At 40.0% G+C, this 26,526-nt stretch overlaps 1 protein-coding gene and 1 long non-coding RNA gene across 2 annotated transcripts in view; one reads left to right on the top strand and one right to left on the bottom strand.

The window, feature by feature from the left end:
- Nucleotides 1-22,460, top strand: part of LOC131097543 (uncharacterized) — a 38,570-nt gene extending 16,110 nt beyond the window's left edge. Inside the window, exons 2-4 of the long non-coding RNA XR_009116448.1 lie at nt 4,557-8,451; nt 15,266-15,464; nt 19,618-22,460. This is a non-coding gene — a long non-coding RNA (uncharacterized LOC131097543). The remainder of the gene's footprint in view (nt 1-4,556; nt 8,452-15,265; nt 15,465-19,617) is intronic.
- pcsk1 (proprotein convertase subtilisin/kexin type 1) lies at nt 10,499-24,693 on the bottom strand. The gene is made up of 14 exons (XM_058045884.1): nt 24,347-24,693; nt 22,718-22,822; nt 22,501-22,623; nt 19,156-19,302; nt 18,667-18,743; nt 17,027-17,115; nt 16,778-16,950; nt 16,300-16,512; nt 15,521-15,621; nt 15,206-15,439; nt 13,379-13,536; nt 13,187-13,320; nt 12,926-13,087; nt 10,499-11,405 (listed from the first exon to the last, which is right to left on the bottom strand). Exons 1-14 carry the CDS (start codon nt 24,533-24,535, stop codon nt 10,998-11,000), a joined length of 2,313 nt encoding a protein of 770 aa, XP_057901867.1. The 5' UTR covers nt 24,536-24,693; the 3' UTR covers nt 10,499-10,997.
- Between the last annotated feature and the right edge of the window lie 1,833 nt (nt 24,694-26,526).

The raw sequence follows: 26,526 nt of genomic DNA on the forward strand, positions 1-26,526 counted from the left end.
GTTAAAATGACACATGAAGGCTGTGAGCAAATCCCTTGTAAATCTATTGAAGACCATTCGTGGCTCGATGGTCGGTTTTTACTGGACCGCTGAATATTGTAAAAATGGGGAAAATAGAGCGAAATCTAAAGAGAAGAAGCTGGTGTGTTGATACTAATAATAGTTAGGAACAGATACTTAATACATGGTGTGCCACAAAATGTAGTAATGGTAATGGTTTTATTTCATTTGAACATGCATCAGATTACAATTGAATGCATCCCATAATCAGTTCCCAGTTCCACATGTCCAAAAGGAGTAGGAAGAAGCAAAGCTTATTAAATCCTATCCCTCCATCTGGTACTTTTACAATCAGTAACTGTTACATTTGTTCACTTCCTGCTTTCCATAATACAGTTTACTTTTACAATCAGTGACTGTTTCATTTGTTCACTTCCTGCTTTCCATAATACAGTTAAAAAAACAACCTTAAACTGCAGTTTAAGGTTTTTTTTAACCATATTATGAAACAAGTGAAACAGTTACTGATTACAATCAGTAACTGTTTCATTTGTTCACTTCCTGCTTTCACACAGTTTAAGGTTTTTTTTAACTGTATTATGGAAAGCAGGAAGTGAACAAATGAAACACTTACTGATTACCTTAAACCTTAAACTGCATAATACAGTTTAAGTTTTTTTAACTGTATTATGGAAAGCAAGAAGTGAACAAATGAAACAGTTACTGATTACAATTTGTTCACTTCCTGCTTTCCATAATACAGTTTAAGGTTTTTGTAACTGTATTATGGAAAGCAGGAAGTGAACAAATGTAACAGTTACTGATTGTAAAAGTATCAGATGGAGGGGTAGGATTTAATAAGCTTTGCTTCTTCCTACTCCTTTTGGACATGTGGAACTGTGAGCTGTGAACTGTGAATCTGATGCATGTTCAAATACAGTTTAAGGTTTGATTGTAAAAGCAGGAAGTGAACAAATGAAACAGTTACTGACTTCCTGCTTTCCATAATACAGTTTAAGGTATTTTTTAAACAGTATTATGGAAAGCAGGAAGTGAACAAATGAAACAGTTACTGATTGTAAAAGTAACTCTCAAAGTTTTTGGCCATTACTGTACTTGAAGCATTTTGCATTTACAAATGAATAATACTGACTTTTTACTGAAAATATTTAAAGGAAAACAGAAATCTGAGCTATGCCTCTCAGTATGCTAGAGTGTCGTTCCTGTTGCAAACATTGTGAAATGCAAAATTTGTTTTTCTTCAGTCTCTGTAATTACAAGGGACCTTTTTGGCATTTGTTGCCCAGGTGGTGGTAAACAAAAAGATTTCTAGAGTCTTATCTGTGATGACAGTCCCAGCCTGCTGCGACCTTAGCCGTGAGACTGAACCAGTTGGGCAGGTAAAGAATGGCAGTGAGGAAGTACAGTTACTAGAACCGTGTTTTGTGCTTTTTTTAATCCCAATACGTGTTCAAAAAGAGGTTCCCGCACACTTCATCAGACATATTAAATCCCATCTCCGCCCTACACACATATATGTATGTCCCCGATGGGTGCAGGCTACCAATCCGGGGACTTAGGGGGCAACCTGTTTTGATGAGTATCACCTGTCGAAGGGCAATAACATTCATTTAACAGGTGTACAGGTGTTTTAACATTCATTCATTCATTTTCTACCGCTTATCCTCACGAGGGTCACGGTGGGTGCTGGAGCCTATCCCAGCTGTCTTCGGGCTAGAGGCGGGGTACACCCTGGACAGGGCACATATAGACAAACAACCATTCACACTCACATTCATACCTATGGACAATTTGGAGTCGCCAATTAACCTAGCATGTTTTGGGAATGTGGGAGGAAACCGGAGTACCCGTAGGAAACCGAGGAGAACATGCAAACTTCACACAGAGCTGGTCTCCTAGCTGTGAGGTCTGCGCGCTAACCACTCGACCGCCGTGCCGCCAGATTTTAACATAATATGAAAAACATTTTTGTATACATAATTTAATTCAAACACAACACATGTACAAATAGGAGCAATTTTTTAAATAAAAAATAAGTAAATCCTCAACGGGCGGCACGGCGGTCTAGTGGTCAGCGCGCAGACCTCACAGCTAGGAGACCAGGGTTCAATTCCACCCTCGGCCATCTCTGTGTGGAGTTTGTATGTTCTCCCCGTGCATGCGTGGGTTTTCTCCGGGTACTCCGGTTTCCTCCCACATTCCAAAAACATGCTAGGTTAATTGGCTACTCCAAATTGTCCATAGGTATGAATGTGAGTGTGAATGGTTGTTTGTCTATATGTGCCCTGGGATTGGCTGGCCACCAGTCCAGGGTGTACCCCGCCTCTCGCCCAAAGACAGCTGGGATAGGCTCCAGCACCCCCGTGACCCTCGTGAGGAAAAGCGGTAGAAAATGAATGAATGAATGAATAAATCCTCAACATCTTTTATAGAAAGAGGAGGGGGGGGGGGGTAATATAAAAATACCTCTCACTATAATTCCACGTCTTGTAATGTTACTGATGGTTTGTGTATTTGGTATTATGGGGTGGATTAAGTTGGTCCCCATCAGGTACAGAATGCATTTTACTGTAAGGCATTCAATTCCGCTTGCCAATAGGTTACTTGAAACCTCAGGAAACCACATGACCGCATGAAAGCAAAAGAATTATTTTCACCTGCTTTGTGTTATACCGTGAAAGGGTGTTCTCGGTATAGATCGGGGAGGTAGCAACAGCCTGAAACAGAAATAAAATGCTGCGTGTGACAAATGAGAATCAGGTTCTTGGGAGTGATCTGAAGTTCACCTCCAACTTCACTCCACGTGGCGATCTGGCCCTGAGGACACATTCTCTTGGCAGTGAGAAGGAACCATCTGCTGTGTTCCAACCCTCCCATTATGACCATCGCACACATGGATGAGAGTGGAGTACGTGTGTGTGTGTGTGTGTGTGTTTGAAAGAAAGAGAAGATTTATATCAGTCATTGACAGCCGTTTAGGTTTCCCTTTGCGTTGAACTATCACCAGCAGAAGCATTATTGTTTTTGCCGCAGCTGATAAACACATGTTTGCCTGGAGAATCAGCACCATGTTGCGTACACCCCCCCCTTCCCCACACTTGGTATTTAAAGACCTTGAAACAGCAGTGCTTCCAGTTAATGATTGTCCACTGAGGGGGGGAAAGTGTGCACTGAAATTGTTGACTCTTATCGCTACTGACCACAAAGCCACTCCAAGAGTATCTGCGAGGCTGACATTAATGGAGAGCCCGGTGCTTTTTTTTTTTTAAAGAGACAGGCCAATTTCTCTGTTTTTTTTCCTCTTTGGTTTGATAAGAGCAGATTTGTGCAGACACAATACACATAGATGGGTCTATAATTGAAAGTCAGTTTTAGGTTCTTTTCTTTATTGATACAAAAATACAAGGAAGCATTGAATAAACACAAAACAAATGTGTGGTTTTGATTTTTATTTGTATGTTTCAACATTAGGACTTTCAGACCTCCCACTAGGAAAAGTGCAGTGGAGTTTTGGTTGTTGGGTAAATTGGGTAAATCAGTGTAACACGACTTCACCGAAATGTTGTGGTTTGATGTCACACAGGACCGTTGGCGCAAAAAGAAACTCACTAAAAATAATTAAAAAAAACAATATAAACTGTTCTTCATGGCTGTGTAGATATCAACAATGAATCAAATCAATGATGATCCAATTCATTGACAAATATTTTGGAACTATTTTCCCAAACAAAACATTCATTCATTCATTCATTTTCTACCGCTTTTCCTCACGAGGGTCGCGGGGGTGCTGGAGCCTATCCCAACTGTCTTCTGGCGAGAGGCGGTGTACACCCTGGACTGGTGGCCAGCCAATCACAGGGCACATATAGACAAACAACCATTCACACTCACATTCATACCTATGGACAATTTGGAGTCGCCAATTAACCTAGCATGTTTTTGGAATGTGGGAGGAAACCGGAATACTCGGAAAAACCCACGCATGCACGGGGAGATGGCCGAGGGTGGAATTGAACTCGGGTCTCCTTGCTGTGAGGCCACTCGATCGCCGTGCAGGCCCACATAGTGACTCAAACAAGTTGAAATAGTAATCTGTTTACTGTTTTACTACGTCGGAATTGTCGGAATGACAATTTGGAGCCTATCCCAGCTGTCTTCGGGTAGAGAGACGGGATACACCCTGGACTGGTGGCCAGCCAATCACAGGGCACATATAGACAAACAACCATTCACACTCACATTCATACCTATGGACAATTTTTGAGTCGCCAATTAACCTAGCATGTTTTTGGAATGAACGCATGCACGAGGAAAACATGCAAACTCCACACAGAGATGGCTGACTTTGGAATTGAACTTGGGTGTCCTAGCTGTGAGGCCTGTGCGCTAACCACTCGTAACCTGTGCGCTAACCACCCTCCAAGCAAAACAAATACCATCATATCACAGTGGTTGACATATGATTGGAACGCTATGAGTTTGTATCTTGACTGTAATGACATGAATTCAACATCGGTGCTTTTCTTTCTTCTCAGCATCAAAAGCCTCACATTGCCTTCCCAACGAGACCAGCCTCTTAACAGGCACCTCCACAGCCAAGCCCGAGTCCCACCAGCTGTACTCCGGTGAGAGCACGCAGCTCGGTCGGTGAGTAATAAAGTATCTGTTCAAGTAGCTCTCCTCACGGCCACGTGCCATTACGCCGTTGGCTTGGTCCTTCTGAATCAGCATCGAACAACCTCGAGCCAGTCTGTACATCTGTGGAACCAGCCCACCGTACAACTCTGACGTGAAGTAGTAGTCGCCTTCAGTGTTCTCAACGTAAGCAGACGACACCTCATCCGTTTCATACGGGAATGCCTTCCTTGGTTTGCCGTAGAGTTCCGGATGCAAGGTGGCCACAAGGTCGCCGAGGATTTCTTCTCCGACGGGAGCCAGAAACTCCTGGTCGATGTCTGCACAGAATATGTACTCAACGTCTCTACCAATTTGATCTTTGATGGTTTCGGCCAACAGCGTCATACGGCGGTACACCAACTTGTCCCAACCTGGGAACTCTGCAACAGAAACTACTGTCAGCCGTCGCCCAGACCCCAACTTCATTGGAGGATCAAATCTGTGAGAGTTATCTGTGAGAACGTAGTAAGTGACCATGTGACCAGGAAGGAAGTACTCCTCAGCTGATGATATGAAACGTCTCACAAATTGGGCGTACTTTCCCACCGCGAGGGCCAACAAGCCTATTCGGATTTCTCGTTGTGCAAGCTCTGTTCTTCGCTTGACCGAGTAGCGGGCGTCACCCCAAACTAAAGGAGCACCCCAAGGCGTTTGCAGTGATCCTGACTTGGCGCTGATCGTGTCTGTCTTTTCTCCGACGTCTGCTTCCATGGAGCGGAAGTAAGGATGAGGGGACCTCACGTTGGCATTGGCCTTGCGTCCGTGGAGGAAGTCTGACAAAATAAAGCATCAGTTTTACAACTTAAACATGTACAACATGTACTGGAGCCTACCCCAGATGACTATGGGTGAGAGGCGGGGTACATTTTAGACCAGGGGTCTCAAACTCAATTTACCTGGGGGCCACTGGAGCTAGGGTCTGGGTGAAGCTGGGCCGTATCAGGTAAAAAAAAAAAAAAAAAATATATATATATATATATATATATATATATATATATATATATATATATATATATATACATATAAAATAAAAATTGAATAAAAATATTAATAAATATTAATAAATTTATATAATATAACCCTCCACTTTTTCAGTGCTTTGGGTCTTTGGAAAAGCTCTGATAAAACATTAAATTATTATAAATTATGATAAATACATTTTTATTTATTATTAAATTATTAAATAAATGTTTAATGTTAATTTTTATTTTTCAACACAAAATAAGATGGAAAAATAAATAAGCAAATCAAAAAACAAATGAAACAAATTAACAGATTTATTTTGATTTATTATTAAATTATTAAATTTATATAATATAATATTCTTCAATGCTTCTGCTATACCCTCCACTTTTTCAGTGCTTTGGGTCTTTGGGAAAAGCTCTGATAAAACATTAAATTATTATAAATTATGATAAATTAATTTTTATTTATTATTAAATTATTAAATAAATGTTTAATGTTAATTTTTCTTTTTGACACAAAATAAGATGGAAAAATAAATAAGCAAATCAAAAAACAAATTAACAAATTAAACCTTCATATTAAGGCAGGGGCCTCAAACTAGTGGCCCGCTATGTAGTATGTTAAATGATGCAGTATTAGAGGACAAACCTCCTTGTACAATGCATACTTACATATGATAAAAGACAGTAGAAAGAAGTACAGAAGTAGATGCAACCTGGACACTCTGACTGCTCCTGTATGGACGATCAGATCAACACACAAATTATCCTCCGAGCTTCCTGCAGTGAAAGCAGTGAAGCTCTGGTCTTCAAAGGAATGCAAAGAATGTGCTTCTCAAGATATTTCTCCCCTCGGAACCGTGGCATGCTGCATTCAATGATATAACCATCATCCGTCTGCAGTCTCTCTACACAAATATAGTTGATTTTGTAAAATATTTTAATGTATGATGCTCTAAAACAGATGAATTATGATATATTTTACTGACATTTTCATTTTTGTTAAGTGTTAACCTTTCAGTTGCAGAGTGCACAGGAAGGAAGCACAGGGAAGTGAAGGCACCACGGCGGTGTTTCACCAGGCATATGATTTAAGATGCACACAATTCCATTCATCGGCATGTTTCAGTAGCAAATAACGTGTTATTTGTGCATTCTTGCATAACACAAAGACAGCATGACAGGAGGTGGAGTCCAACAGTGGCTCCTGTTTTACTGACCTGTTGGTGTCTTGCAGAACGGGAACAGCGCCATGCTGTGACCTGCTGCTGGATGAACACACAAACTCGTTGCCGAAATGTCTCTTTCTGTCTTTCTGTCTTTCTGAAGGTGCTGTAAAACGCAAATATGTCGGGTTTGTGTGTCTTTTTCCTCTTTTTTTTTCTTTTTCCACTCCCTCTTTGCGTATATTCTCCTCCCCTCTGTTCTTCTCCACTTCTTCTCCTCACAGCAACCAGATGTGTGCAGTCTGGGCAATAACTAGAGCCAGATGTGAAAATGATACGGGAAAACTAGTAAAATATATAAAATAGACAAAGAATGAGAGCTATAGTAGGAAATAACTTTGTTAACGTGTGATATTTTATGTGACCACTAGGTGGTAGATGATATCATGGCAAGTATGATAGGTCATCTTTTTACACTCACCAATTGAATATTCATTCATTTTCTACTACTTATCCTTACAAGGGTCGCAGGGGGTGCTGGAGCCTATCCCAGCTGTCCCCCTGGTGGCCAGCCAATCACAGGGCACATATAGACAAACAACCATTCACACTCACATTCATACCTATGGACAATTTGGAGTCGCCAATTAACCTAGCATGTTTTTGGAATGTGGGAGGAAACCGGAGTACCCGGAGAAAACCCCCCCACACACAGGGAGGACATGCAAACTCCACACAGAGATGGCCGAGGGGGGAATCGAACTCCAGTCTCCTAGCTGTGAGGCCTGCAGCCATAATGTATATTCATTCATTCATTCATTCATTTTCTACGACTTTTCCTCACGAGGGTCGCGGGGGCGCTGGAGCCTATCCCAGCTGTCTACGGGCGAGAGGCGGGGTACACCCTGGACTGGTGGCCAGCCAATCACAGGGCACATATAGACAAACAACCATTCACACTCACATTCATACCTATGGACAATTTGGAGTCGCCAATTAACCTAGCATGTTTTTGGATTGTGGGAGGAGTACCCGGAGAAAACCCACGCATGCACGGGGAGAACATGCAAACTCCACACAGAGATGGCCGAGGGTGGAATCGAACTTGGGGCTCGTAGCTGTGAGGCCTGAAGCCATAATGTATATTGTATGTCCAAAATAATGAAGTGTTTATGTTGATCTTTACACCTTAATGCACACCTTAACTTGTGCTTTTCAAGTTTTATAAACTGTAACAATAAGAAGTCATAACTGTCGTGAGTGCCTATGTGCAAGTATTATTTACTGCAGAAACCAAATTCCGCAAGAGACTCCACAGACTCCAGAGGTCAGTTTGCAGTTTATTACGATAAATCTCTAATTTTTGTACATCCATACAGAATTTGCAACATAATTTGGATATTTTGAATAACAAAAAAAGGTAAAAGATTATATAATATAGGCTACGCTATGAACAAATTACAAGATGCAGCATTTTTCCAAAACATCATCCTTATCCTGTCTTCCTGTTGGCAGAGAAGCGGTTTGGCTGGCGGTTTGGCACTGAACTACATGGACTCTGCATCGAGGTTTTTTCCGATCAATCCTTACGTACCGACTTGCTTTGAAATACGAGGACGTATGTAAGTATGCTGTCTTATCATATGACACAAAAGTGCTTGCAGGTTGCCATGCAGAGCCTCTGTTTAACAAATCCATTAATACCAGAATAATTATTTCACGGAATTAACACTGCAACAATTCAATTAAACGACCTACATTTGACATGTGACACATAAAGAAGAAATAACATGTTTTCATTGAAACACAGAAGCTTGACAACAAATCGGCAGTGTTGCGTTGCAGTAATCAAATGAAAGAATAAACAGGGGTTGATATATTACTTCATAAACTATGAGGATCCTTAGAAAAATATTTCCTTTAGTGCAGCATAGTACTTATACAAAATCAAATAAAATTGCTAAATAAAAAGATGCGTTTCTTTTTGTGTTTTGTTGACTTAAATATATACTTTCTCTCACCGTATTTTTTCTTATCATGCAGAAAGATATTTGTAGTACAATTGTATTACCTTTATAGTCAGTGACATGTGGTAGAGCTTCAAAATAAAATGTAAAGAAAACTAATTATGATTAAGTAAATATTGATATGTCAGTAAAAAAAAAGGAAAAAATTAAAATAAAGTATAAAAAAAGTAAATATTGTTATGTCTATTAAATTGTATTTTAAATGAATTTTCTATGTGATTCAAATTTTTAAACATTTTTTTTCAGTAAAAATTGTTGAATTTTCTGATCAAATACGGGGCAGAATCGGCTAACAAGCCCGGCCTAGTGTCTGAGTAGATGATGGCATCCTTTACATTATTAGTCAGGGACGTGTGGTAGAGCTTCAAAATAAAATGTAAAGAAAACTAATTATGGTAAAGTAAATATTCAAAAAAATAAATGAAAATAAAGTATAAAAAAAGTAAATATTGATATGTCTGTTAAACTGTATTTTAAATGAATTTTCTGTGTGATTCAAATTTTTTTTTTTAAATTTCAGTAAAAATTGTTGAATTTTCTGATCAAATATGGGGCAGAATCGGCTAAGATCGGCTAAGTAGATGATGGCATCCTTTACATTATTATTCTTACTAATCAGACAATAAAATACACAGAAATGATAATGATAAAATGAACCTGACTGCCGAGATGTAGCATCGTATATCGAAACTCAAGATTTAGGTAAGAGTCTAACCCGCTTGCTTCACACTGCCCGCTGGGGCTCCAACACAGGACCCCGAGCACACCCACAAAGGACTCTGAAGGAGTCCCACCGCATGTCACTGCTTATAGTGTAAAACTGTATGATCCTTCACACTGTGTTTATTTTTAGACTTTGTTTGGAGACACCCTGAGAATCAATAATGGGTCAAAAATGTTGATATTCACTATTTTCAGATGATTTTTTACCTTAGAAGTTAATATATTAGTGTGAAATGCACTAGAGAGCTGCAATACTGTGCAAAAGTGATGGCCACTTCACATTCATAGTGACTCATTCATTCATTTTCTACCGCTTATCCTCACAAAAGTCGCGGGGGTGCTGGAGCCTAACCCAGCTGTCTTGTACACCCTGGACTGGTGGCCAGCCAATCACAGGGCACATATAGACAAACAACCATTCACACTCACATTCATACCTATGGACAATTTGGAGTCGCCAATTAACCTAGCATGTTTTTGGAATGTGGGAGGAAACCGGAATACCCGGAAAAACCCACGCATGCACGGGGAAATGGCCGAGGGTGGAATTGAACTCGGGTCTCCTTGCTGTGAGGCCACTCGATCGGCGTGCAGCCCCCCACATAGTTGAAATAATAATCTGTTTACTGTTTTTACTACGTCGGAATGGCTGCTGTGGAAAAAGTCATTAAAGCAACAATGCTAATGGTGGGCACGGCCCACGGTCGAGTGGTTAGCGCGCAGACCTCACAGCTAGGAAACCAGGGTTCAATTCCACCCTTCACTCTCGGCCATCTCTGTGTGGAGTTTGCATGTTCTCCCCGTGCATGCGTGGGTTTTCTCCAGGTACTCCGGTTTCCTCCCACATTCCAAAAACATGCTAGGTTAATTAGCGACTCCAAATTGTCCATAGGTATGAATGTGAGTGTGAATGGTTGTTTGTCTATATGTGGCCTGTGATTGGCTGGCGACCAGTCCAGGGTGTACCCCGCCTCTCGCCCTAAGGAAGACAGCTGGGATAGGCTCCAGCACCCGGCAGAAAATGAATGAATGAATGCTAATGGTGGCCCAAGATTTTTGCACAGTACTGGTATACGACTCAAAACAGAACTACCAACATCTAAACTAGGGATTCATTGTTTACAAATCCATGCTACAATCATTGTGTTTGTATGTTTTGAGAAAATATATATTCTAATGATGACGTGCTTGCGAAGGCTGAGAGCAAAGAACCAAGGAACCAAACAATGAGAAATAAGAACTTTTTTTTTTTTTTTAAATAAGGACATCTAAAATGCAGCATTTTGGGGGACAACACAGAACTGAATGAGAGTTTAGATGTCTCTTTCTTGCATTTGCCAATTTTCTCTTTCTCTTTCCTCTTTTGCCTTGTTCCTCTGCTTCCCAACCAACACATAACCACATCGTTCCTTCTTCTCTCACTTCTGCTCTTCACCATCTATCATCTGGAACAGTGCCTGCAGCAGGCGGTCATCTCTATGCCTGTAAGGCTTGGTGCTGTAGAAGCCGTCGCTATAGTCACTATAGACGCTATCCTCCGGGCCACCGTACTTGTTGATCATGTCCAGAGCTTGGTAGAGCTTCTGCGGTGGGGTTCGTGTTGCCAGGAGGGAGGACATTCTTCCAGTTTGCTGTTTCCTCCAGGCTGACCTGGGTTCCTGGACGGCGGCGGGGCTTTGCCTGTTAAAGGCTGTCTGCAGGAGACGCAGCAAGGCCTGTGTGGGGGTGTTTGGAGGGTTTGCTGGTTTTTGGGGTTTCTTTTCTGTGTTAGAAGGATTCGAGGTTTCTGTTTTTGTCTTCAGAGGTGGATGGGTCTCAGTGGGCTCCTGTATCACCACACAGATGTCAATTATGTCAATTATGCAACAGAATTATAGAACACAATATGAGCAGAACACAAGCCACATTGCTAGTAGATTAATACTTACCTCATCACATTTTTATGTAAAAATATATGTTGTATGATGTTAAAATAATATATTTGCTCTGTTTACTTTTTAGACATTTGGTTCATTCTGAAAAATGAAAGGATGCAAGGGAAGAAAATTGTGCTTTTTCCACTTTTCTGACCTATAAATTTAGTTATAATGTTGTATTTTCGTGTTAAACAATGCCACAGTTTCACATAATGAGGTTTGTGCATTTGGAATTGAGCCCTGAAAGAAGTGTGGGATGGCTCTGAATGCCTGGTTTCAAAAGGCATGGTAAAACCGGGCCTTTGTGATGTCACAGAGGCGGACTTCCTTATATGGTTCATAGTTAGGAAGCACTTTGGGCATGTGACCAATCACAGTGTAGTGGGCATGCCCAGAGGCGGGCTGTGGGTGGAATAAATTAAATAATAAATTAAATAATAAATTAAATAAAAACAAACCGTTTTGGCAGGACGCACAAATCAAAGCAAATTCAACTGGAATAGGTGCAGATTCTGGAAGATCTAAAATGATTTCTGTGCAGGTTATTGTGTGTAGCTGCAGAAAAGTCAACACAAAGGGTAAAAAAATTAGCATAATGGTCCCCTTTAAATATTTTTCAAGAAAAAAAAATGCTCTCAGCTTTGTGATGTATGAATTTTTTCATTCTTAACTGTTAATATTTTCTCTTAATATTTTGACTTGATTCTTGTAAAGGTTTTTATTTGTTATGTTTTTCTAATTTTCAAATATTTCAACTTTGTTATAAATATTCATAATATTATGAATTTATTCCTCTAATATTTTGAATATATTACCATAATGTAACTTTTTCCATTTGTAATTTTCCTAAATGTTGTTGTTAGATTACAACTTTTTTATCTTAATATTTTGACTTCATTCTTGTAAAATTACTGTTTTTTATTTTTATGTTCTTTTTTTAAATTTCCAAAAATTTCAACTTTGTTATAAATATTCATAATATGACTTTATTCCCCTAATATTTTGAATGTATTCCCATGATATAATCTAATAACTTTTTTCCTTTTTGTAATTTTTCTAAATGTTTTTGTTAGATTACAACTTTTTTATCTTAATATTTTGACTTTATTCTTACTGGTTTTGTTTTTTTGTAATTTTTAAAAATTTTCTTTCAATTGTATTTTTACAACAAACAACAGTCGCGAGCCACTTGGCCGCACTTTGGATGTCATTACGTATAATTTTATGCACATGTTTAATTTTAATATAAAAAAGAGATACAGAATAAGACCGGGCCTTTGTGATGTCACAAAGCATAGAGTGTAATTGTTACACAACATTTTGATAGTAAATATTTGACATTAAGTATAATTATATTAATTTAAGTTCATTCTAACACTTGTGCAAGCCCTACAGCGACACACTCAACGTCATAATGCACTCACGCTCACCTCCATCATGTCGTCCATATGTTCCACCCCACGGCGATCATTCTGCACAGCGTTGTAGGGAATGTACACCCGAGGCTTCTTCATATGTTCTGGCTTCTCCGATGTTCCGTGGAGAATCAACTTCCAGTTCAAGATTCGACCTTCATTCTCCATGCGTCCAGACTGCCACCATAAGACATGGATTTAGACCCAACCACATGATTGGATCATCATTAGTGACATTTTGATGGATTTGACTAGTTTTTTAGGTCATCAACTCACAGTGTCAGTGATTTTGATGGTCCAGGTACCAGAAGGGTCTTCTCCCCATGTATGGACTGACATAAAATCCCAGTTTCTGAAACCATTGGACGATGTGTCTCGCTCACGTTCAGCGAGCAGCACAGTGGTGGTGCCTGAGGACGAAACTTTGAATTTAGTTATTGGATGTGTGTGTGTGTGTGTATGCCTCACCAGCCGGGGATGTGAGTGTGATGTGCAGATCTCCTCTCCTTGTGTATTCAATGCTGGCCTCCACCTGCACGTGCTCCAGTGAGCCGATGGCGTTTTCCTGCCCTGCGCATGCTTTAGTTGGAATCTCTATCGTGGTCTCCCCTGCGGCTTTCAGCTCCCTGTGGGGTGCATTCAAAATAGCAGGAAAAGTTACACACAAACACCCCACCGTGACGACAAAAGGCTGTTATGTCTGTTCTGTTCTTCTTCTAATTAGTGAGAACAACAACAGTGAAGTAAATAACAGATGACCTTAATTGTGTACGGTGCATAACGTTAAGATAGCTAAACTAAACTAAGCTAAGCTAAACTTCACGAGGGTCGCGGGGGGGCTGGAACCTATCCCAGCTGTCTTCGGGCGAGAGGTGGACTGGTGGCCAGCCAATCACAGGGCACATATAGACAAACAACCATTCACACTCACATTCATACCTATGGACAATTTGGAGTCGCTAATTAACCTAGCATGTTTTTGGAATGTGGGAGGAAACCGGAGTACCCAGAAAAAAACCCACGCATGCACGGGGAGAACATGCAAACTCCACACAGAGATGGCCGAGGGTGGAATTGAACTTGGGTCTCCTTGCTGTGACGCCTGCGCGCTAACCACTCGACCGCCGTGCAGCCGCCAATCCATCATTCATTCATTCATTTCCTACCACTTTTCCTCACAAGGGTTGTGGGGGATGCTGGAGCCTATCCCAGCTGTCTTTGGGCGAGAGGCGGGGTACACCCTGGACTGGTGGCCAGCCAATCACAGGGCACATATAGACAAACAACCATTCACACTCACATTCATACCTATGGACAATTTGGAGTCGCCAATTAACCTAGCATGTTTTTGGAATGTGGGAGGAAACCGGAATACCCGGAAAAACCCACGCATGCACGGAGAGAACATGCAAACTCCACACAGAGATGGCCGAGGGTGGAATTGAATTGGGTCTCCTAGCTGTGAGGCCTACACGCTAACCACTCGACCACCGTGCAGCTGTCAATCCATCAATCCATCAATGTAAACTAATTTTTAAGTTCAACTCCTGCTCTGTATTCAGTATAAATTCATATTACAAAGAAAAAAATACAACACAGCCTTTCATTCATTTGCAAAACCAGTTAATCCTGAACTCTCCCCACCAAGAATGAAAGGATTTCCGTGTTCAAGCTGGCGTACAGCAGGAGGGGCGTGTAGGCCACTAAACTATTGACGGAAATTTAGACCCAAATCCTACCGGATTAAACATGTAGCAAGGTAATGGGGCAACTAGTTGTTGGTGCTATCGAGTCCCATAAATCCTAAACAAACTGGACAAAATGGCCGTGCAGCATGTTGCTGCTTGTTGATGGTACAAAAAAAAATGTGCAGATTGCAAGGACAAAGGTTAAGCTAACATGTTTTGAGTCTCTAATCCAAGCGGAAACAGTGGATGTAAACATCGACGCAGACAAGCCAGCTTTGCATTTCCTATTAATAAAATTCCTATTTGGAAATTAGCAACTAGAATTAAAATGATCCCAGATGTTATGGTTTAAAAATAAGCTTCAAAAATCATTTTCATGGCAGTAATGCGCTGGTTGTTATTGTCACGACTCCCTTCAGAAAGCAACAGATGTGTCTTTGATAATGCAAACGGATTTATATCTTAGCTTTGTTCGCCCTAAAACTCTTCCTGTTGTTCTCTCACTTTGAATCAGACTCTTAAAATCTCGGAAAAAAAAAAAAAAATCTCGGAAATAATAACATCGCCGAGCCCGCGACAGTCTTGCACCGATTTCCCAATCACTTACCTGGGCTGGAAAGAGTCATCCCTGACTATGCATTGCTTCTTCTCTGGCACATGCTTCCAGGCGGCGGGGTCGGCAAGGTCAACTAAGGCTTTGGCATTGAGTAGTCCGAAACCGAAGCGACTGTTCACCATCAACCCTGCGCCATTCCTCTTCCAGCCTGGATTATTAGCCAAGGGATCAAACTCTGAAGTCCAAACCACAATATGCTGCAGGTCTCTCCATGTTAGGTCTGGACTGCGGAGGAGAAGAAGGCAAGTCGGTGAGTACTTATTGTATCAGTTTGAATGCTCAAAATCCATTTGCACACTTGCGTACTTTTGCTCCAGTGCCAAGGCAAATATTCCGGCAGCTAGCGGGGCAGACGCCGACGTTCCGGTGTGAGTCTGAGTGCACTCATTATGGAGATCAGCACTGGTCTGCAGAAAAGTAGGCAACAATGACATATTCATTCATTCATTCATTCATTTTCTACCGCTTTTCCTCACAAGGGTTGATGGAGCCTATCCCAGCTGTCTTCTGGCGAGAGGCGGGGTACACCCAGGACTGGTGGCCAGCCAATCACAGGGCACATATAGACAAACAACCATTCACACTCACATTCATACCTATGGACAATTTGGAGTTGCCAATTAACCTAGCATGTTTTTGGAAAAATATGGGAGGAAACCGGAGTACCCGGAAAAAAACCCATGCATGCACGGGGAGAACATGCAAACTAGGCGAGAGGCGAGCCAATCACAGGGCACATATAGACAAACAACCATTCACACTCACATTCATACCTATGGACAATTTGGAGTTGCCAATTAAGCTAGCATGTTTTTGGAAAAATGTGGGATGAAACCGGAGTACCCGGAAAAAAACCCACTCATACACGGGGAGAACATGCAAACTCCACACAGAGATGGCCGAGGGTGGAATTGAACCCTGGTCTCCTAGCTGTGAGGTCTGCGCGCTAACCACTTGTCCACCGTGCAGCCCAACAATGACATAAAAACACATAAAAACATCTTCCCTTGTCGATTCATATATTATGAACATTATAAGCATGTTCCAGTTACTGAAATGTTTACATCATGTATACATGGACTTACAATCCTCTGATCGGTGTAGTCCCCGCTACTGTATGCTGTAGCCAGAGTAGAAGAACACTTCTCAGCGTACCATGGAGACAAACCCTGCTGGGAGGCGCTGCTGATTGAGATAGTGTAGATGCTGTCTGTGTAGCCATCGCAGTCACAGTTATCCCCCTGGCGGCCACCGTTACCTGATGCCCAAACAAAGATTGAGCCCTTCCCGCCTCGGCCCTGCACAAAGGCGCGATAGAGACCAAACCAAGCATGAAATGAGACATCTGTTTCTGTGTGAAATATTGATATATCTGGAATAATACTGGAAACACTGCAGATAGTCGTTATTACGGATGTTTCAAACTAAAGCAGTCAGTAGACAGTAAGAGTTCATTTCAATTGTAATTTCAATTTCAATTTCAATTGTCCTTATTGATTGTGTTCTGTCTGAAACCCATCAGAGGTGAAAAACACAGTAAAAGCAGCCAGACGTATAATTTACCTTCTGGATGCCGTACTCAAATGCTTTCTGAGCCAGACGCCCGGGGCCTTCCACCGTCTTGCCATCATCATTGGGTCCCCAGCTGGCACTGTAGATGTCCACATGTTCTGGATTGAAACCGATAGAGCTAGCCTCAATGGCATCCGTTACAATCCCATCTAGCATGCGAATACCTGAATAGAAAAAGCCATTAAATGTCATTAAAAGATTTAAATCAGAATCTAAACCACAAAAAAAAAAGGCTCTTACCTCCAACCTTGGAGTTAAACGCCACCCCAACGCCACATTTATTGTTGTCCGCTTGCATGGCGATCTCACCTGCACACCGGGTCCCATGCCTAAACAAAATAATAACCATTATTGTTTTGCAATCGCAAGCAGAGCTTTTTAACACAACAGCATTGGAGATATACAGTCAATTTATAGCATGAACTTACTACTTAAAGTACTGTAATTTTCGGTGTCTAAGCTAATACTTTGTTTTTTTCAACGGTGAATTCTGCATGCAGCAAATTGATGAACTCCTTTACTTCAGAGCTACTACAGTAAACCTCGGATATATCGGATTCAATTGTTCCCACTGGTTTTGTCCGATATAAGCGAAATCTGTTATATGCGTATACCGGAAAATGTCCGTTTTACGCATATATCGGATTTATATCCGGTATATGCATAAATCGGATTTTATCCGTTATAAAAAGGCACTTCCTTGACTATGTTTCCAATGTACCTGGACTGGGCAATGAAAAGAGACGTAAGGTAATGAGAATTTAACTTTATTGGACTCTGAGCATAACAAATTGTTAATTAAGCTAGGCCCTGTTACGCCCGTCAGGCCTACGTTATTTCCAATAGTGAGGTTAAGATCTCATTCACTGCTGTGCTAGTATTATTGACGTCACTCACTTTTATATTTGTCCTAAATCTGGAGCCAGGAGAAAGACAATAGCCAGTGACATCAACAAGATTAGCATAACGATGCGGCCATCCGATATATGCGAGGGAAATTTAATGGAAATGCATTGGAACGGGACTGGAGATTTTGTCCGAAATAGGCGAAATCCGTTATAAAAAATACGATATATGCAATGAATTTTTATTGGAAATGCATTACAGAAAAATCGGTTCTTTTTTATCTGTCCGTTGTGAGCAAATTTCCGATATATCCGAGTCCGATATATCCGAGGTTTACTGTAGTAATAATTTAAATAGTGTGCCGGCCTGACTCACGGTGTGACCTTACAAAGAAAACACTAAACTCATCACACAGCAACTTGACACTCAAAAGAAATATACAAACAAATAGCAATATGAGTTATAAAAACTGCTTATACACAGGAATTCAAGGGACTCTTTACTGGAATAATATTTTTTTTTTAAAGACAGGATCCCTCTACAGCTGGAGGTATTCATTGTCGTTTTGGAAGCCCTGGTGAAACTGGTAGCGTCTTGACTTTCATTGGCCAATGTAACTCTGCATGAACCACTTGCACTGATTCATGGAGCTCTGCCATATTATTATTATATATCCATTTATTCATTTTCTATCGCTTTTTCCTCACAAGGGTCGCAGGGGTGCTGGAGCCTATCCCAGCTGTCTTCGGGCGAGAGGCGGGGTACACCCTGGACTGGTGGCCAGCCAATCACAGGGCACATATAGACAAACAACCATTCACACTCACATTCATACCTATGGACAATTAGGAGATTATTATATATTATTATTATTATTATTATTATTATTATTATTATTATTATTATTATTATTATTATTATTATTATTATTATTATTATTATTATTATTATTATTATTATTATTATTATTATGCCATATTTTCCAGATAATACCAATGTACCGGTATTAGGGTTAATTAGCATGGTGATCTTACTTGTTTTCATTGGTGGCATCGTATCTGGGGAATGGATCTGGGTCGTTGTCGTTGAAGTCGTAGCTGGCTGCTGCGTCCTTTAAAGACAGAAAATACATGTTGAGGAGACGTTTTTTTACAAAAGTTGGTAGGATAAAAAAAATAACACATGCATATTTGTCTGTATGAAGGATATATTGCAGTATAATGCTTATCCGGGTAATCGAAAATGCTTGCAAAAACACAACATGTACAGTATTTGAGAATGGTGATTGACTTAACATTATCAACACTACAAATATTCAATTATCATCATAGTTTTTGCTGTTAAAACATCACAGAAACAAAAAACAAATCGTAACTACTATCGCTAAGTCACCATCCGAACAAAAAAGACCACAAATATCAAGGCAAGAAGATGACTTAGCCTCGGATGGTGTCACCACCAGTGTTGCTGTGGCAACAGCAGACTGAGACGACGGGGCTGTCTCCATGGAAACAGTATCTTACGTAGTTCGAGTAGATGTCTGTGTGGTTCCACTCCAGTCCGTCATCCAGAACCGTGATGACCACTCCTTTCCCGGTGATGCCCTTCTGCCACACGGGGATGACGTGCAGGTCCAGTTTAGGCAGCGAAGACGACGTCCTCGTGTCTTGCTGCAAAGTTGTTGAGAACACAATAACGCATCTAAGTAGGCTCTTTGAATGTTATCATGTATTGTAAAAGGTTAAGGCTGTTAAGAGTCTCTCAGCTTCATCCATTGACCTTTACGGGTATTTATAACTGTTTAGTCATGGTTCAAGTCCACTCCTGCGGTACCGCAACTCAGTAATTATTTTAATTTTCGGAAATGGAGAATTAAATGACACCAAAGCTTGTATATTTGTCTTGGAATTTGTGCAGTATACACGGACACTGCAGAACGCCACCTCAACATGTGACTCATACTTGTGTATTTTTTTTTTTCTCAGCTCCCACATCGGTTCTCTTTCTGCATCACCACCTCCAGACCAGAATGCAGGTCTATCCTGATCCTCAATGTAATCTTAAAGCACCAAATGACTGACTTATTGACTTATTTAGTCAGTATAGTTACTCCAGACCCCATTCACTGTGCAATATCTCATCAACCTCCATGTGCAATATTAAGGGCTCTAAATGCAATATACTAAGTTCTATGTGAAGTATTTCCATAATGCCTCATATTAACTCTCTAACAGGATCTCAGTGTATAGACTGGTTATACAGTAAACCTCGGATATATCGGACTCGGATATATATCGGAAATTCGCTCACAACGGACAGATAAAAAAAGAACCAATTTTTCTGTAATGCATTTCCAATAAAAATTCATTGCATACATATATCGGATTTTTTATAACGGATTTCGCCTATTTCGGACAAAATCTCCAGTCCCGTTCCATTGCATTTCCATTAAATTTCCCTCGCATATATCGGATGGCCGCATCGTGGCGCTCCGATTCGCCGAATCGTGACAGGCCGCTATACGACGTCATTTGCAGCATTTGCAGCGTTTCCTGCGCGTCCAGGTACATTGGAAACATAGTCAAGGAAGTGCCTTTTTATAACGGATAAAATCCAATTTATTTAAAACAGACATTTTCCGGTATACGCATATAACGGATTTCGCTTATATCGGACAAAACCAGTGGGAACAATTGAATCCGATATATCCGAGGTTTACTGTATATCTCATCTCGTTTCATATTATCTACATACTGTATTGTATATAACTCTGGGAAAAACTGTTGATTTTTGTTAATACTTGGGTTGTTTATATTTTTTAATATTTTTTAAATATTTTTTTATTATTTTTTCATTTTTTAAATATTTTTCTATATTGTGTATTTTGTACTGCTTATCTGACTCTGTACTCTTGCTGCTGTGCAATACAAATTTCCCCACCGAGGGACGAATAAAGGCATATCTTATTTATTCCCCATAATGTTTTAAGTGTGTATCCGCAGATGATGTCTTCATTTACACGCAGAGGAAAAAAACAATCTGACACAAGCATATAACCGCCATCGTACGCATAAGAAATACAGCCCGGCAGGCGATGAGTCATGCCCCTGGTATCATTTTCATGCATGCATCCACTCATGCTAGGAAAACGGCAGTCATCTTCTCCAAGTCTCTTCTATGCTGCTTTGCAGCATTGCTCATCCGACTCCGTCACACATGCAGCCCCGCCCTCTCCAATGTAAGCAAACATCTACCGACGTCATCATCCTCTAACTTGTAGCGCCACCATTTCACATAAGCACATATCACAAAAATCATCAAATTAGGTTTTTGACATTGTGATATTGTACTTCATTCCGCAAAGCTTTTTTTTTTATCCTTGATGGGTGGGTGACTCATAATGCTTTAGAGTGGTGGGTGGATGTGGAAATATATGAATTGCCACTTTAAGGTAGTCATCATGCCTAGTTAGACAAAATGATTGGTAAATGTTGTTTTTTGTGCAAAGTGGCGCATTCTCAGCAAATGCACAAACGATGCACATGGCTAAGTCAGAACCGGGGAGGAGAGAGAGAGAAAAAAGAGATGAGTAATCTGACACCACACTCGATCATACACAAATCTGATTGACAGCATACAGCAGAATAAGAGAACAAAAGGGCAGAATTCACCTGTTCACTGGTCAGTAATGTTGTGTAATGGTACAGCTGCTGCCTTCTCAAGGGGACCTATTATGCTTTTCCCACTATTCTGACCTATACATGTAGTTAGAATGGTATTGGTAATGGTAATATTTCATTTGAACATGCATCCTATAATCAGTTCCCAGTTCCACATGTCCAAAAGGAGTAGGAAGAAGCAAAGCTTATTAAATCCTACCCCTCCATCTGGTACTTTTACAATCAGTAACTGTTACATTTGTTCACTTCTTGCTTTCCTAATATATTTTAATTTTAATTTTAATTTTAATTTTAATTTTAATTTTAATTTTAATTTTAATTTTAATTTTAATTTTAATTTTAATTTTAATTTTAATTTTAATTTTAATTTTAATTTTAATTTTAATTTATTTGTATATTTTTTGTTATTTCTTTATTTTTTTCCTGTGTTTAACGATGCCAACTTTTCACATAATTTATTTATAGTTTATTATCAACTCCAATACCGTTTACCAACCCCTATAAAGTAGAGTTGCCGGAGTGGGAGTGCCTGGAGGCGGGTCGTGGGTGGAATAAATTAAAACAGACCTTTTTCACAGGAAGCACAAAATCCAAAAAAATCTAGCTGAATAGGTACAAATTCTGGAAGATCTAGAAACCTTTTCATGCTGATTATTGTGTGTAGCTGCTCTATAGGAGTCCACAACTGAATACAAAGGGTCAAAAAATGAGCATAGCTAGCGGGTGTGGCCAGACACAAAATGAAATTACACACAGCTGTAAAACCAGTTCTCTGCTCTAACTTGGCCTCAATGGACTAAAAAAATCCCATTTGGGATAAATTGGGATTTAATGCATTGTGTTCTGCCCTGTTCCATCCTGCTGGATTATATTCTCTGCACTACTCTCATCCCAACTCGGATGAACTCTATGTAACCAATTAAGCTAATGGCTCTTTTGGCTAGAATGGCTTCATTGTATGCTGTTCTATTATTGTTTGTTTATACGTTTTTTTTCCTTGTAGCACCATTGTTAGCATTCTGAGCACAAAACTGGGATCAACATGACAGGCTTCCTAACCGCCTCTGGGTGAAGAGAGCAGCAGAAAAACATATATTTTTTTATATTTGTAGTAATAAATCGTGTCAATCATTGTTTTCAGTTGCACAGATGACATTTTATCGTTTTCCAGCTTTTTTGCAGACTCACCAAATACCACTGCTGGTTCCACATGGGGTCGTCAAACAACTTGTCCACCGGGCAGTCCCTGCACTCCCTGAGAGACGCTCGCTTGCTGCGCCGTTTCTCGTACTGTTGCTCCGCCCAAAGCACCTGCACGGAACGCTGGGATTACTTTGTATTCACGGTGGGACCAAACCAGACCAAACCAGACCAGAACAGACATGTGAAAACTGACGCCACTCACCCGATCATCGTCCGACAGCTGCCTGGTGATGTGTTCTGCACCTCGCTTCATTCTGCGTGGATGTTTTCGATGTCTGAACAAAAAATGGTCCTTCAGGGCCCCAATCTGCCGAGATAAAGAGAGACTCGATTATGGAAATCTGCATAATATCAACCAACGTGTCTCAAGTGGGGCATTCAGAGGCAAAAACTGTTGAATTATTGTATTGTATCTAACATTTTGTCAATAAATGAAAAAGAATGAAGAATTAAGTCACTTTATTGTGTTATTACCAGCCAGAAGATTAGAATTAGAGACCGCGTACTGTATGAATGTGAGTGTAAATGGTTGTTTGTCTATACAGTATGGGCCCTGCAACCAGTCCAGGGTGTACCCCGACTCCAAATTGTGTGAATCGTTGTTTATCTATATGTGCCCTGTGATTGGCTCGCCTCTCGCCTAGTTTGCATGTTCTCCCCGTGCATGCATGGGTTTTTTCCGAGTACTCCGGTTTCCTCCCACATTCCAAAAACATGCTAGGTTAATTAGCGACTCCAAATTGTCCATAGGTATGAATGTGAGTGTGAATGGTTGTTTGTCTATATGTGCCCTGTGATTGGCTGGCCACCAGTCCAGGGTGTACTCCGCACTTCGCCCAAAGTCAGCTGGGACCTTAGGGAGGACAAGCGGCATAGAAAATACACAAATTCATGTGGTGTACAAAATAAATGAAATAAAACTCTTCCTAGTGTCGCACGGCGCGCAGGCCTCACAGCTAGGACACCGGAGTTCAATTCCATCCTCTGAAATCTCTGTGTGTAATTTGCATGTTCTCCGGGTTGGGTTTTCCGTTGGGTTCTCCGGTTTCCTCCGACATTCCAAAAACATGCTAGGTTAATTGGCGACTCCAAATTGTCCATAGGTATGAATGTGAGTGTGAATGGTTGTTTGTCTATATGTGCCCTGTGATTGGCTGGCCACCAGTCCAGGGTATACCCCGCCTCCTCTCGCCCTAAGACTGCTGGGATAGGCTCCCTTGCGACCCTCGTGAGGATAAGCGGTAGAAAATGAATGAATAAATGAATATATACTATACCTATACTGCTTTTTGAACATGTTGAATTGTTCAAGGATATATTGTGATATTCCTCAGTGTAACTTGTTGAGTGCTGTACAGTTGTACTCATGTTGTGTGGTCAGTTAACAGCAATAGTAAAAAACATTATTATACCATATCATATAACCTCAATGGACAAGAAACCCAGCATTTAGGTAAGGATTTAAACCTTATTATGCCAAAATATGTAAGCATTCAACTTCTATTAAACCATTAAGACACCATTGCTGTACAAATTCATACAGCAACCTTATACCAGTAGCTGTAATGTGTTTGCATAGGAGAGGAAATGCTGGGGAAGACAAGGCAACCAGTGCTAATGTGAGTCATATATTGATTTAAAAAATCCTTGGACTACCATGAAATATATGATCTTCTACTTATGTAATATGGTAGAATAATCATTGATACAGCTGGTGTTTTTATCCCCGATTCTTATTAAATGCTGATGTTTTCCAAGCAATGTTTTTAATAAGAAAAATGACATTATATTATTACTAAAGACAAAATAAAGTCACGTGACTGGTGCCTACCTGTCGGACCAGTTGGTAGTCCAACTCCCGGGCGATTTCGGCTGCAGCATCCTGCCCACCCGGGATCTCCACGGCCCATTCGTTCAGATACTGTCTGTCCACGTAAGGCGAGCCCGAGTAGCGGGAAGCCACGGAGGAGAGAACGGCGAGAAAACAACACATCACCGCGGGACGACATCTCACTTCCATCGCAGAGGAAAATTCAACCAAAAAAATACACCCACGGCAGCTTTGGAAGCTCCTAAACTATCAAATCACTTCTTATTAGTGATAATAAACAAGTCGCCGTTTTGCTCTGTCAAGGAAACACTTGGTTGAGGGTGTGCGTGCACGCGTGCGTGTGCGGTCACGACTGGGGGGTGGTGGGGTGGGGGGGGGTGTTCACACGTCAAATTACGGTTGCTATGACGTCAATCCAGCGTCTACCTTCAGTAAAATATGTGAGTTTGTTGTCCCTTGAGGAGGAGGACGGGGAGGGGGGGATAAAAATATCCCAAAAGGAGGAGCAGGGACGAAATACGTCAAGGAATAAGATTTATAAATCCATCATCTGATCAGGTTAACATTATAACAGTAATACGGGTATGTTTATGCCTGTATTAATACATAATATGCAACAATAAAACGAATATCTTTCCTATCTTTTCCCACCAGGAAATGATTCAGCACCGAGGACAGTTCCTTGTTTTCAGCAACATCACAGAGGCATGACGGGAAAACAAACAAGGCATTTAACATATACTTTATGGCAGCAATATTCAAAACCTCCCATTATGGAAATCTACAATTAAGCAGTAATTAATTCAAACAGCAATTACCTTAAAATATCATAATCACATGCTACCAATAACAACAGTATCAGGAATAATGGTGGTCGGTTTGCACCTTGTTGAAGTGAATCACTATAAAACACAGGTGTCAAACTCAAGGCCTGCTATATCTTTTATTTTTAAAATAATTGTGTAATATTTAGAAAAACTGTATTGAATGCAATTGGAGTGCTTTTTCCCCTTTTTGTTCTAATACCCCATTTAAAATGAATTATATAATATACACTATACAGTGGTGTAAAAAAGTATTTTCTTATTTTCACACTTGTTTTATATCAAACAAATTTTAATCTTAGTTAATGACAACACAAGTTAAATTCAACTTTTTAATTAATTATAGCCCTGAGTGAAAAAGTGATTGCCCCCCCATTAAAACATATAATTTAAGTGAAATTAATTGCGATACATCACTCTGGAAAAGGTTATAAAGACATTTCTATAGCTTTGGGACTCCAGCAAACCACAGTGAGAGCCATGAACATGTGTAACGGGGGCACACGGTGTTGGTATGGAATGTGGCAAATCCCACTGGTCTGTATGTCCAACAGATGATGGCCTATTGCATATTAATAATAAATATATTACATCAAATATGAACAAAAATGTACATCATAAACAGTCAATTGCACAAATAATTTTGAATAAATAATAATAATTTAAATTTTTGCATGTTTGTGTGGGCAGGTAGATGCACAGGATATGAATGAATGTAGTAGATAGATATTAAAAAAATCAAAAAAATCAAAAAAACAAATAAGGGACAAGAACCGGGATATAACTTTCCCACTTTTGCACAGATTTAGTAGAGATACTCAATTGTTTTAGGCCAACATTAAATTTACACAAGTACACACAATCAATCAATAATCATTATTATATTATTAATTAGCCTTTTATTATTACTATCATCATTATTCTTCTTCTGATTATGACTAATACTACTAGTAGTAGTAGGCTAGTAATAGCCTGCTTTTGCCCTATTATATAACATTTGTCAGATTTTTTTTGTAAAAAAAATATTTTTTTTATTGTATTGATTTTTTTTACAAAAAAAATAAATATTTTTTTTATTGTATTGATTTTTTTTACAAAAAAAATCTCTGACAAATGTTATATAATAGGGCAAAAGCAGGCTGATACTAGCCTACTACTACTAGTAGTAGAATAGTAATAATCAGAAGAAGAATAATGATGATAGTAATAATAAAAGGCTAATTAATAATATAATAATGATTATTGATTGATTGTGTGTACTTGTGTAAATGTAATGTTGGCCTAAAACAATTGAGTATCTCTACTAAATCTATCCAAAAGTGGGAAAGTTAAATCAATAAAAAATATCAAATTATT

The sequence above is a fragment of the Doryrhamphus excisus genome, chromosome 1, assembly GCF_030265055.1.
Source record: "Doryrhamphus excisus isolate RoL2022-K1 chromosome 1, RoL_Dexc_1.0, whole genome shotgun sequence".
Lineage (NCBI taxonomy): Eukaryota > Metazoa > Chordata > Actinopteri > Syngnathiformes > Syngnathidae > Doryrhamphus > Doryrhamphus excisus.

Excerpts from the sequence above, each read along its gene's own strand:
- pcsk1 (XM_058045884.1), bottom strand. The coding sequence starts at position 24,535 with ATGGAAGTGAGATGTCGTCCCGCGGTGATGTGTTGTTTTCTCGCCGTT. Across the intron at positions 22,823-24,346 it reads ACTACCAACTGGTCCGACAG|ATTGGGGCCCTGAAGGACCA; the intron begins GTAGGCACCAGT and ends TTATCTCGGCAG. Across the intron at positions 19,303-22,500 it reads GGAACCAGCAGTGGTATTTG|CAAGACACGAGGACGTCGTC; the intron begins GTGAGTCTGCAA and ends ACAACTTTGCAG.